The 13,282-nt window shown below is 44.1% G+C and overlaps 1 protein-coding gene across 4 annotated transcripts in view; it reads left to right on the top strand.

Moving 5' to 3' along the window:
- Positions 1 to 13,282, top strand: part of TTBK1 (tau tubulin kinase 1) — a 542,632-nt gene that overhangs the window by 215,026 nt on the left and 314,324 nt on the right. For 3 of the 4 annotated variants that reach the window (XM_033936268.1, XM_033936264.1, XM_033936266.1), the window contains one exon: positions 12,502 to 12,594. In XM_033936268.1, the coding sequence (XP_033792159.1) occupies positions 12,502 to 12,594 (93 nt within the window). Of the gene's footprint in view, positions 1 to 2,180; positions 2,289 to 12,501; positions 12,595 to 13,282 lie in introns of those variants that run through there. The other variant, XM_033936267.1, reaches the window with a different exon arrangement.

Below are 13,282 nucleotides of genomic sequence, written 5' to 3'. Positions count from 1 at the left end.
CAAGAAAGCCAGACAGAGGAGAAAAGGGAAGAAATAGAAAGAAGATTGGGAGTGGTGGGAACTAGTGATAACATAGTTCCAGTAGAAAATTAGTGTTGAGAAGTCGTAAGTTAGAAATGATTGTGAAAGCAATCTGTTATGATAAGTATTGAAGAAGTACGAGGTGGACAGAGCGTGATAATGAAAATAATCAGACAAGAAGATGTTAAGGAAGAAGCGTGGATTAATAATATCATCAAGTAAATAAAGTACCAGGAGATCAACAAAGAAAAGTATGAGCTAGTATATAAGGACAGGAATGTTTAAGAGTTGCAGAGAACCTACAGCATGAGAAGTAAGAGATAAATTCAAAGAAATGTGCAATGAAAAAGAGTCACATATAATTAAGCAGCGAAATGTTCAAACAATAATGAAAAGGTATATAATCATATTTTGTAGCAAGGAATATCATATATTAAGATTCACATATGATAGACCAATAAACAACATAAAGGAATGGAGAGAAAAAAACAGCACATAGCAATCCCCCCTTTTTTTTTTTTTGTTGAAATATGAAACCGGTTTTTAAATCCATGAGTCAGTATGTTATGAAAAAGGAAAAATAATATATAGGAAGTATTAGCAATTCATTTCGTAGGATGAGTTCAATAAAAGATAATTACAGGAAGTATATAACTGAGTAAGTAATCAACAAATGCAGGTGTGGTGACAGGAAGCCAGTAAAGGGGCTTAAAAGAAAAACTGCACAGACTACAGTGTGATTTCTGAGAGTAGGAGAACAGAAGTGTAATTAAGACAGAAAGACAGTAGTTGATAAGTTATACAAAAATATAAGCCATAGGGGACTAAGGAGGAAATTCATTGAGATGCAAATAAATAAAGATCACAGAAAGTTAAGCAACAAGATGATTAGACATCAAATAAAAGGTATGAATTCATTTAACCAATCTGTGATTACACAAAATTATAGTACAATTAACATTGCAAACTGAGAGGGAAATCTATTCAGTATATAATAGCAAGCAATAGAGGGATGTAGGAAAAAACGTATTTCAGTTGAGGAACAGTACATTACAGCTTAAAAGTGAAAAATGCTACAAAATTCATCAATTAGCATATTATGAAGGAGAAAATGATGAATAAGAAGCATTAATAATGTATTGTATAAGCTGCATACAGCAAGTATAGGACAATGTGAAAACAAGTATGAGAGATAACTGACAATAAAGAGGACATATGGGAGATTCAAAGGACAAATTGAATACTATTAAACACATTAGAGAGAGAGCAGGATATACAGAATTCATGCAATGAGACGTAACAAATTCATTAGGGACATGAGGATGCTAGGGAATTATCCAAAGGTATTGAGGATATATATGTGCACATGTAGTAACAAGATAGGTAAAATAAAGAATGCAGTACATTAATTCACAGTTGTATTAGTAAACCATAGAATACAAAAGGAGACTTAAAAACCAATATTAAAGAGTGAGGATGAACAACTTATAAATTAAAACAATGAAGGGAAATGCAGTAACCTGAAAGATAGAGAAATTAAAGGAAAAAGTTGGGTTTACTTATAGCACCATCGTAATCTCACAGTAGACTGGGGAGAGAATCTAACAGTCAGGATAGAGCAGCAATACCAACATTAGCAATTAGGAAATCAAAAAGTGTGAGGTTAGTCAATGCAGTAATTCAAAACAGGGTAATAGCCTTCAAGTTGGAGATAAAGAAAGGCAGGAGTATTGTGCATTATAAGTGGAAGCAGTAAGCAATACCAGAGAGTATAACAGCAGTAAAAAGCCCCGAAGGTAGGGAAAATGCAGAAACAAATCAATGCAAAAAAATCATTTAAAGAAAGAAGACATAATATTAAAAAGTACAAAGTGAGAAGACAATTATGGAGAAAGAAATCAGTTGGATAATGAAAAAAAAGCTTTTTAGTAATTAACAGTACTTGTGCTGGAAGTCCTCAGGCAGGGCAGGAGCCATTTTGTGTAATGAAAACACGAGGACAGGGAGGAAAGCAAAATAAGGGGAAAGAGTTCTCAGCAAGTTAAACAGATCTCGCAGTAGTTCAATATGTGGAAACCAAAACCAAATGTCTGCTTCAAACAGAGTTAACCATTAATCAGAAGAACAGTAAACAGCTTCAAATCGGAGTCAGGAGACATCGAGGTGTCTGCAGTGGCAAGAAACACTGACACTTGCAGAAAACATGGATCCAGTGAGAGAGGAGAAAGCAGGCACTTTCAGGAGTTTTTTGACTGAGTCTGATCCAGGTAGGCTTGCAGGAGTTCGGGTGAATCAAAGACTTTAGTGGAATTATTTAAGGTAACAACCATCTGTGCCGGATACTGGAGACCATAGCGTGCGTTGAGGGATTTCAGTCGTGGTCTTAATGCAAGGAAGGATTTTCTTTTTTAGCAGTGGTTTTTGCAAGATCAGGCACAATTAGTATCTTCCGTCCATCGATGTTCAGTCCAGGGTGATTCTTGGCCGCAGTGAGGATTTGTAGAGCCTGTGGAAAGCGAAGGAATTTGGCTACCACCGGGCGTGGGGAAGACTGATTGAGGCGCATATGAGAGGGAACACGGTGAGAGCGCTTGATGTCCAGCTCGCAGTCAGGGTCCATATTTAATACCTTAGGTAGCCATTTCTTAAGGAATTCAGTCATATCAGACCCTTCAATATGTTCCTTTAAGCCAATGATTCTTAAATTATTGCGTCGACTTCGGTTAGTAATATCCTCGAGGTCTTGTTCAAGCTTTTTTATACGCTTGTCAGTGAGATCTTGAAATTGAGCTGACTCCAAGGCAGCAGAGTCTGCACGGGATTCAAGCTTTTCAATTCTCAGTTGAAATTGTGTCAGAGAGGAGTTGATCTCAGCAAGATCATCCTTTAACTCTTTTGTAGTTTCAAAATGTTTTCTGGCTCTGATTTCTTCCAGCATAACATCATTTGAGGTGGCAGACTTTTTCTCAGGAGCCATTTTCTCCGGTGTCAGAGGATCCTGTTTGGTCCTTTTCAAACTAGCAGTGGAGCTAGGAGAAGTATCCATTTTACATGGTTTAGAAGCTGACATGTTTAACTTTTGAAAAAAGTAGATGAGAAGTCCCCAAAAAAAGAGAAAAGATGTCAGGCAGTCAATAATCTAAGTAGAGAGGGAGGAGAGAGAGATTCAAGCATCCATCTTGTCTGTGGCTTAGACACGCCCCCCATTGTTTTTTCTTTTACATAGAGCATTTTGAACCCCGGTGTGTTTACAGAAATTAGATAGCTCTAAATCTAATAGATGCTGCCATTGTCATTTCGAAGCTGGAACATTAGATCATTTGTTATTCTACTGTCCATTGATTCTTGCTTTTTGGAAATCAATATGGGGTCAAATAAATTCAGTGGCATTATCGTATGATACTGTGCTGTTTGGCATGTCAATCAGGGCTAAGAGCCAAATATCATCTAAAAATAACAGTCTTTTACTTATTATGACAAGGGTTGCCATACAGCAGATTACGAGTAATTGGAAAAATTGGAAGAGACTTAATTACAGCTTCTGGTGGAACTCTTTATGTCACATTTATAAAACGGAAAGGACAATAGCCACACAGCAAGGGAATTTTAGAAAATTTCAGGCGATTTGGGAGCCATTAACAAAATATTATAATGATTGAATATTATATTTCCCCTTAAAAATGCACATCCAGTATGGGGGGGAGGGGGGAAGGGTTTTTTGATTTGAATATTAAATAAGGTATATAGGAATTGGGTTTATGGTAGGTTTTCTGGAATTTAAAGAATGTAATTGATTAGGGGGGAGGGGGGACAAATTCTGATATGGATCTTAATAGAATATTAAGTGTTGTATTGGAGTTTAAAATGCTATAAATGCTGTTACACTTATTGTAAATTTTTAAAAAAATTAATAAAGAATTAGGAAAAAAAAATAATCCAAGTGACTGAGAACCAAGGACTGCACTAGAATCCTGAAAGTTGAAAAATCAAAATAATTTCTGAATGTACAAAGTTTCTATAACATACTATAAAACCTTTATGGATCACTGTATCTACCTGGCTCCACATGGTAAGATTCCGATCCAAAGTAACCCCCAAAATTTTTATTGTTCAGTGAATAGGATATTGATTGTTTTTTTAATATTATTGATGTCCCAGCTAAGTACATTCCTGGAGACATGAAGAAAAATTTTGTTTTATCAGAATTAAGTTTTAGTCTAAATTCTAACATGCAATCTTCCATCACAGTAAATATTTTTTCTATGATATGAATAATATTTGAAATGATTGATGCACATGGTATGATGATTGTGATATTATCTGCATAGCTAAAAAATTGTAACCCAAAATTTTCCAACCTGGTTCTAAGTGAGGAAAGATAAACATTAAAGAGAAGAGGAGAAAGTGGTGAACACTGTGAAACACCTCATGAGTTTTGCCATTTCTCTGAGGTCACATTCTCCACATGTACTTGATAAGTACATGACAAAAGAAATCCCTGAAACCATTCTTGGACCTTGTCAAGTCCAAGATTTCTAACAATTTTGTATGGTCCACTAGATCAAAGGTGCAACTTAAATCAAATTGCAAGACAAGAGCATTGCTTCCTTTGCTAAGTAGCTTTTTGAGAGGTGGTGAAAACAGAAACTGTGTCTGAATTCAAGAGGGCTTGGGATAGGTACTTGGGATTTCTCAGAGAGAGAAAGAGATAATGGTTACTGTGGATGGGCAGACTTGGCCTTTATTTGCCGTCATGTTTCTATGTTTCTATCCAGTTTTTTATTTCTGAGAGGCAGTTATGTAGTTTGGAGATTTGAACATCTCGATTTGAGCTTAGTGGTAGGTACAATTTTATGTCATCAGCAAACAAGAGTGGCTCTTTATTTACTATTTTAAGGTGATGTCTAGCACCGGTCTGATTAAGAGGTTGAAAAGCAGAGCGGACATGAGGGCGCCCTGTGGTACTTCATATTTTATTGGTTTAGGTTGTGATAGAATGGATCTTAGTAGGACACTTTGGGTCATATGGTTTAAGAATGAGAACCACTGGAGTGCTTGATCGCTGATTCCAATATACACGAGTGGTGAGGAGGCAGGGGTGACCCATCTTAAGGGCACTCAGTTTATTTATTAAGCATCTGTGTCGAACAGTGTCAAAGGTTTTGCTAAAATGTAAATGCAGCACATCTAGCGCACATCCTCTATCCAATTCTCTGGTCTCCTTAAAATACTGAAAAGCATATTGCAACCTCGACACCTGTCCCCCCCCCTATCTGATCAAATCAGCCTCCCCAACAAACAAAGGGATACTAACCCAGTGGTTCAACCACCACCATAAAACCAGGCTCTTCCCGAAGACAGGAGGAGGGATTATTCTAACACCCATTCCCAAGAACCTAAAACTTGACCCCTCTGAGACAAGTAACTATCATCTAATGGCTTCCATCCCTCTTTCTGTTAAAATAATGGGAGGGTGCATCACCAAACAACTAGAACAGTACTTATAGTTTAACATCTTTCAACCTTACCAATTGGAGTTCAGGAAAAAAACCACAGCACCAAAATGGTGTATGCAACACTAGTCATGCACAGCAAAGAACTACTGAGCAAGAATCAATGCGCCATCATTCAACCAGTATGTTTTACCTGGTGGCTTTCGATGGAATGTTTGAGTTTCTGAGCAAGCTTGGACTTTGCAGCCCAGTCTTCTCCTGGTTCCAGCAATTTCTCACCACTTAACAATATGCCATACAGAAGAACGTAGAGCTCTCTTACAGCTGGCATTCCGCAGTGGGGTACCCCAATGACCCCTCTCTCCCCATCAGTATTTAATCTTCTCATGCAACTCCTGGGAACTATCCTATTATAGACAGTGCAGGAATAAAACATTTAACTTAGGAAGACGACATCACCATTAAACTAGCAATAATGACAACCTCACCTAGCATTACAATACTGTCGAAAAATGCTTCCATATTAGAAGAAGTGACGTCACCAAGAAAAATGAATGGCTGAAACTGGGGGAGCATATCCCCTGAATAAGCGAGTTTTTTCTTGCCTGTCCACACTTTTCAGAAGGGTCCGAATACCGATTGCCGGGGGTGGGTGTGTGTGTGTGTGTGGGGGGGGGGGTAATGTCATCGAAGCAGCGAGCGAAGGTGGACAAACAGCTGAGCCACGCAGCAGCAAAGACAGCGGCCTGAACGCCACGTGTTGGAGGCATGCCAGGCAGGGTGGAAAGCCGGGCTTCTGTGGCGCTTGTGTTACCGGAGTAAGCGGTCCTCGGGGATGACAGCATGGAAGCTCCTAATAAAGCGGATTTGAGAGAACTGCTTGCTGCAGTGAAGACGGAGATATCGGGAGTGTCTGGGCAGATTCAAGATGTGGTTCACGAGCTGCGACAAGATTTCGTGGAGTTGGGAGCAGAATTGATACAGTAGAGCTTTGTATGGACTCCTGTGAGGAGAAGGTGGTAGGCTCCCAGGGAGTGTTGAGGAGTTATGTGGTGAATTATCTGAACTAATTGATAAAGTGGAGGACATGGAAAACAGAGCCCGCTGCAACAATATATGTGTGCAAGGAATGCCCCCCAATACAAAGACACTAGAACTACAGTGGAGAAGCTAGCTAAGTGACTCCTTCAGGATGAGTCAGTGGACCCAGGCATGGAGAGGGTGCATCGCTTCCTGGGGCCCAAATTGAGTGACCACTCTAAGAACATTGTGGTATGTTTCCAAAGCTTTGCCCTTAAAGAGCGGTTTTTACGCCAGGCCCGTGAGTTGGGGACAGTGGATTGGGAGAATAATCACCTGGAGTTGTATCAGGACTTAGCTGCTAGCACCCTGCTCCCTAACCTGGGCCAACATCAGATATCGCTAGACTTTTCCATTTGGCCTCTTAGGGCCAGATTTACTAATCTGCCCAATTGGGCCCGATCTGGGCAGGTCTGACGAATTCAGCAAACCCCCAACTTGCAGATGAGGGCGATCGGAGGAACACCCTTACCTGAAGGCGATCCCCGCATATGCGCAGACCATCTGTAGATGGTCTGAGCATGCATTGGACCTCCGGGCCATTGGATAATTTTTTTTTTTTCTTCATGTCTTGCGCTTTGGCTAATAGATATTTTTTAATAGTCAATCAATGATCTTTTTGGAGCCCGTGATTTTAACCCGCTTAAGCCCGCGGGTTAAAACCACAGGCTTCCAGTGCGGGTAAGGGTGGGAGAGTCAGGGCAGGCAGGAGGTTCGGGGCTGGAAGGCAGACATTTTTGGGGCAGGCAGGCAGGCGTGTTTGGGGCTGCAGGAGGCATTTGGGACTGACAGGGCAGAGAGCAGGGCGGCAGAAGGCAGGCAGCATGTTCGGGGTAGGAAGGCAAGTGCGTTCGGGGCAGGCAGCGTGTTCGGGGCTGCAGGATAGGGTCTGACAGGGCAGAGAGCAGGGCGGCAGAAGGCAGGGCAGCTGGCAAGGGCTTCAGCGACTGGTAGCTGTTGCTTTTTTTTGATTGGCCAGCCCAGTCGGTGTTGCAGGGTTTTGTTTAGTGAATCGTGTCCCTGCCTACTTTGCATGCCGTTGCCCTCATTTGCATGCGCAGATCAGAGGATGGTCAGAAGACAGGTAAGTGAATCGGGCCAGGGTCGCAAACCGATCGGTAAACGATCAGTTTGCTTTGTGAATCTAGCCCTTTGTCATGATTAATGAGGTCCATGAAAGAGTGGCAACTCTTGATGAAGCTGTACCTTAAGAAGGATATGGCGATACTCGAGAGGGTTCAGAAAAGAGCGATGAGATTGATAAAAGGTATGGAAAACCTTTCATATGCTGAAAGATTGGAGAAACTGGGGCTCTTTTCCCTGGAAAAGCGGAGGCTTAGAGGGGACATGATAGAGACTTACAAGATCATGAAGGGCATAGAGAAAGTGGAGAGGGACAAATTCTTCAAACTTTCAAAGACTACAAGAACGAGAGGGCATTCGGATAAATTAAGAGGAGACAGATTCAGAACCAATGCTAGGAAGTTCTTCTTCACCCAACGGGTGGTGGACTCCTGGAATGCGCTTCCAGAGGGCATGGTAGGACACAGTACGGTATGGGTTTCAAGAAAGGATTAGATGTTTTCCTGAAGGAAAAGGGAATTGAAGGGTATAGATAGAGGATTAATATGCAGGTCCTGGACCTGATGGGCCGCCGCGTGAGCGGACTGCTGGACATGATGGACCTCTGGTCTGACCCAGCAGAGGCACTGCTTATGTTCTTATGCTCAAGGAAGAAGTGGAGATCATCCTGGCTTTTGAAGGGATGGGAGTTGCCCGGTCTGTCCAGCAGTGCTTGGCCACCTTTCACTGGCAGAGAGTGGAAAGAAAATCTCGTCTGGACCACAGGGCATCTGAGCCGACTTCTTTGGGCTTTAGCGCTAGCCCTCCTTGAATGCAACTTCATTGAAAATGCTTCCACATCATAGAAAACTGGTCCTCAACCAAACGTCTCAGCCTAAATATGAGCAAAGACAAATTCCTCTGCATAGGCTCCCCAATCAACTTACTGTACTCACCAAGAGTTTCTGTCCACCACAAAGATTTTACTTTAGAACTACGATGACATCACCATTAAACTAGCAATAATGACAGCCTCACCTAGCATTATCAGTACCATTGAAAAATGAAGAAATAATATAACCTACTTGTTCTCAATATATCTCCATGGTCTCTGCTATCTTTGATTGTCCAGGATTGTCACTTGAGTTGGTATCCCAGAATACTCTTCATCTTCCATGCTCCAGTAGCCTGCTCTAAACACAGCAACTCAGTTCTTTACTGTGACGTAGGAATGGCACTTACCCTCTAATATAACTGACATATCATCGTAAAGATGTTTTGTGTCATTGTCACTTCAGATCTCCCAAAAATTAAATAATCAGGCTACAATTATGAAATTTAGGTCAGAAACATAAACTAAAAGTAGGTGAAATAGGAAAAGCCAAAGATTCATCAGCACCGCTTCATATACGGCTTCATCTGGACATGCACAGAAGAGCCCTACGTACCATGTCAGTCTCCCTACTTTGGATTTCACAGTGCATAATTTAAATATGATCAACTTTGAGCATTGTTTAGCTATTTTCTACACTGTTGTCATGCTATAGGGTTTTGCTGTATGGGCTTTGGCACAAACTTCCGAGTACTGGCCCCTTGGAGGGCTTTTCTGTCCCAGGCATGTGCAGTGAGGGCTTTCATTTGTGGGCCTGATCAATCCTGCTGTTACAAGTTAGCAACAGTACTTTTCAGTCTAATCAGAAGGTTTTATATGGTGCGTGCGATCATATTCAACTAGACTTAAATTATCTGCAGCCACTCTTTGCTTGCTGGTTTCACTTGGTGTCACTGCTTTCTGTTCTGATATTGACCAGAGTTTTTGATCACACTGTTTCAGTGAAGAGAAGTTTGCTACTTATAAATATTTATATCAAGTAGTCCTCGACTAAAAGAGAATGAAAATGTAAAGGTTTCAACTGCTGATAAAAGAATGTTAATGGAATAAGTCACTTTGATTTTCTTTTTAGTGTTCTATTCCAGCAACATCTTTTTAAAAATATTTTGTTGATATCAATAAATTTGCCTTAAAACCAAGAAGATAATGCACATGACCTAATGGGTTTAAGGTGCGCAAAGTACAGTGGTGCCTCACACAACGAACTTAATCCGTTCCAGGAGCAAGTTTGTTATGTGAAACGTTCGTTGTGTGAAACGCGTTTTCCCATAAGAATACATGTAAAACAAAATAATTCGTTCTGTAGCATAAAATATGCTAAGATGACATAAAAAAAGATAAATTTTTGGTTATTATTTTTATTTAGATACATCTAAAAACATAATTGTTTTTTAAAACAACACACATTTTTTAAATTTAAAGACAGACTAAGTAGAGTCTAATTTTACAGTGAGAGGGCAGAGTCTCAGCGGCAAAAACTGGGACTTAACTGTTCATTTTTTTTTTTTTTCTACCGTGTTTCCCCGATGATAAGGCAGGGCCATCAAATAAGACAGCCCCCCCTTTTTAGAAAAAAATGTAAAATAAGGCACCCCCCCGCAAATAAGCCACCCACCGATACCTGCGCTTACCCGAATCGGGTGGTACGGTGGGTGACTCCGTGTAGTCCCTGGCACCCCCGACACGATCGGGGCAAGAGGGAGCTCAAGCCCTCTTGCCCCCCCGACTCCCCGACACGATCGGGGCAAGAGGGAGCTCAAGCCCTCTTGCCCCCCCCCGACTCCCCGACACGATCGGGGCAAGAGGGAGCTCAAGCCCTCTTGCCCCCCCCGACTCCCCGACACGATCGGGGCAAGAGGGAGCTCAAGCCCTCTTGCCCCCCGACTCCCCGACACGATCGGGGCAAAAGGGAGCTCAAGCCCTCTTGCCCCCCCGACTCCCCGACACGATCGGGGCAAAAGGGAGCCCAAGCCCTCTTGCCCCGCCGATTCCCCAACTCCCCGACAATATCGGGCCAGGAGGGAGCCCAAGTCCTCCTGGCCACGGCGACCCCCTAACCCCACCCTGCACTACATTACGGGCAGGAGGGATCCCAGGCCCTCCTGCCCTCGACGCAAACCCCCCCTCCCCCCAACGACCGCCCCCCCCCCAAGAACCTCCGACCGCCCCCCCAGCCGACCCGCGACCCCCCTGGCCGACCCCCACGACACCCCCAACCCCCTTCCCCGTACCTTCTGTAGTTGGCCGGACAGACGGGAGCCAAACCCGCCTGTCCGGCAGGCAGCCATCGACGGAATGAGGCCGGATTGGCCCATCCGTCCCAAAGCTCCGCCTACTGGTGGGGCCTAAGGCGCCTGGGCCAATCAGAATAGGCCCGGGAGCCTTAGGTCCCTCCTGGGGGCAGGGCCTGAGGCACATGGTCGGGTTGGGCCCATGTGCCTCAGGCCCCGCCCCCAGGAGGGACCTAAGGCTCCCGGGCCTATTCTGATTGGCCCAGGCGCCTTAGGCCCCACCAGTAGGCGGAGCTTTGGGACGGATGGGCCAATCCGGCCTCATTCCGTCGATGGCTGCCTGCCGGACAGGCGGGTTTGGCTCCCGTCTGTCCGGCCAACTACAGAAAGGTACGGGGAAGGGGGTTGGGGGTGTCGTGGGGGTCGGCCAGGGGGGTCGCGGGTCGGCTGGGGGGGCGGTCGGAGGTTCTTGGGGGGGGCGGGCGTTGGGGGGTGGGGGGGGTTTGCGGCGAGGGCAGGAGGGCCTGGGATCCCTCCTGCCCGTAATGTAGTGCAGGGTGGGGTTAGGGGGTCGCCGTGGCCAGGAGGACTTGGGCTCCCTCCTGGCCCGATATTGTCGGGGAGTTGGGGAATCGGCGGGGCAAGAGGGCTTGGGCTCCCTTTTGCCCCGATCGTGTCGGGGAATCGGCGGGGCAAGAGGGCTTGGGCTCCCTTTTGCCCCGATCGTGTCGGGGAGTCGGGGGGGCAAGAGGGCTTGAGCTCCCTCTTGCCCCGATCGTGTCGGGGAGTCGGGGGGGCAAGAGGGCTTGAGCTCCCTCTTGCCCCGATCGTGTCGGGGAATCGGCGGGGCAAGAGGGCTTGGGCTCCCTTTTGCCCCGATCGTGTCGGGGAATCGGCGGGGCAAGAGGGCTTGGGCTCCCTTTTGCCCCGATCGTGTCGGGGAGTCGGGGGGGGCAAGAGGGCTTGAGCTCCCTCTTGCCCCGATCGTGTCGGGGAGTCGGGGGGACAAGAGGGAACCAGGCGGAGAGAGGGCAGTTAAGCGCAGTGCCTGCGCGGAAGGATGCAGCTCGGGCGACTTCGTTGTGTGAAACGAAGTTCGTTGTACGGATCAAGACATAAAGTTCGTTGTGCGCAGCGTTCGCTGTGCGAGGCGTCCGTTATGCGAGGCACCACTGTACTAAGATATTCAAAAAGTACAATGCAATAAAGCAATCATATCCACTTTAAAGAGAGTGATGCCATGATGGGCAGATGGGTTTTCTCCGTACCATCTGGAAGGGGTTGGTTAATACTAGAAACAAACTATCTTCCTCCCTGCTACCTGGAAAAATATTATTTTTATGTTTATTAAAATTTGATATTCTGTCAAATCTTATCAAAGTTCTCAGCGGGTTACATTAAAATTACATAAATAAAAACTGCAGTTAGCACGCACACATGGCAAAGCTCATTATTGCCTAATGCAACTTAGTAAAAATCCCCTTCATTATTTTATTAATTTGATATTATACATTTTCTTTAAGATGTATGGGCTACTGTAAGTTCCTCATACTAACATTCAGCATTAATTAATACATGCCACTGCACTTCCAAAGAATATATGCTAATGAGGGAAGTAGATAGGAATTATCTAATACCCTTGTTAATGTGCACTTTGATCAGAACCTCCCCTTCTCTTTAACACACCCCATATTTCCTACCCTGATTTTCTTCCTTCATACTGTGCAGTGATCAGGCCTGTACTTTCTCCCCTTTGCTCCAGGAGATGGGCCGGCATGATGATCTCTGGTCCCTCTTTTATATGCTGGTTGAGTTTGCAGTTGGTCAACTTCCATGGCGCAAAATCAAGGATAAGGTAAGAAATGAATTCTGGTAGGCTGTGCCTTATACCCCAAGTCAATGAGTGTAAGGAATTGCGATATTGGTGGGGTTGTAGTGAGGTCACTTTCAAATTTTAAACTTTGGCTCTGCTTGGATAAAGTCGTGCAATTTTAATCTTTTTTAAATTTTTTTCTTTTTTTCAAATAATTTTTATTGAAAAAAGTCGATACAAACAATAAACTCCAGTCATGAAACAAAAGAACTGGTACAGCAGAAGAATAGAACAGAGCCATGAACAAATGCTATGCAACAGAGGAAGTGCAAACAGAACGCCCACCAGAGAAAAATACAGAAACAGTCTATAAGAAAGGGAAAACCCCTCCAAAAATGGGTCCTAGAAGGTGTATCAGGAAGTCAACCTCCGAACATAAGAACATAAGTATTGCCATCTCCGGATCAGACCCTAGGTCCATCAAGTCCGGCGATCCATGTACGCGGAGGCCCTGCCAGGTGTACCCTGGCATAGTTTTAGTCTCCATATCACTCTAAGCTTCTCATAAGGAGATGTGCATCTAGCTTACCCTTAAATCCTAGCACGGTGGATTCTGCAATTACCTCTTCTGGGAGAGCATTCCAAGTGTCCACCATTCGTTGCATGAAGCAGAACTTCCTGATAGTTGTTCTGAACTTGTCCCCCCTTAGCTTCAGTCCATGTCCTCTTG

This window comes from Geotrypetes seraphini, chromosome 3 (assembly GCF_902459505.1).
Source record: "Geotrypetes seraphini chromosome 3, aGeoSer1.1, whole genome shotgun sequence".
Taxonomy (NCBI): domain Eukaryota; kingdom Metazoa; phylum Chordata; class Amphibia; order Gymnophiona; family Dermophiidae; genus Geotrypetes; species Geotrypetes seraphini.
Note: the sequence above shows the minus strand (reverse complement) of the source record. Positions and strands in the feature narration are given on the sequence as shown.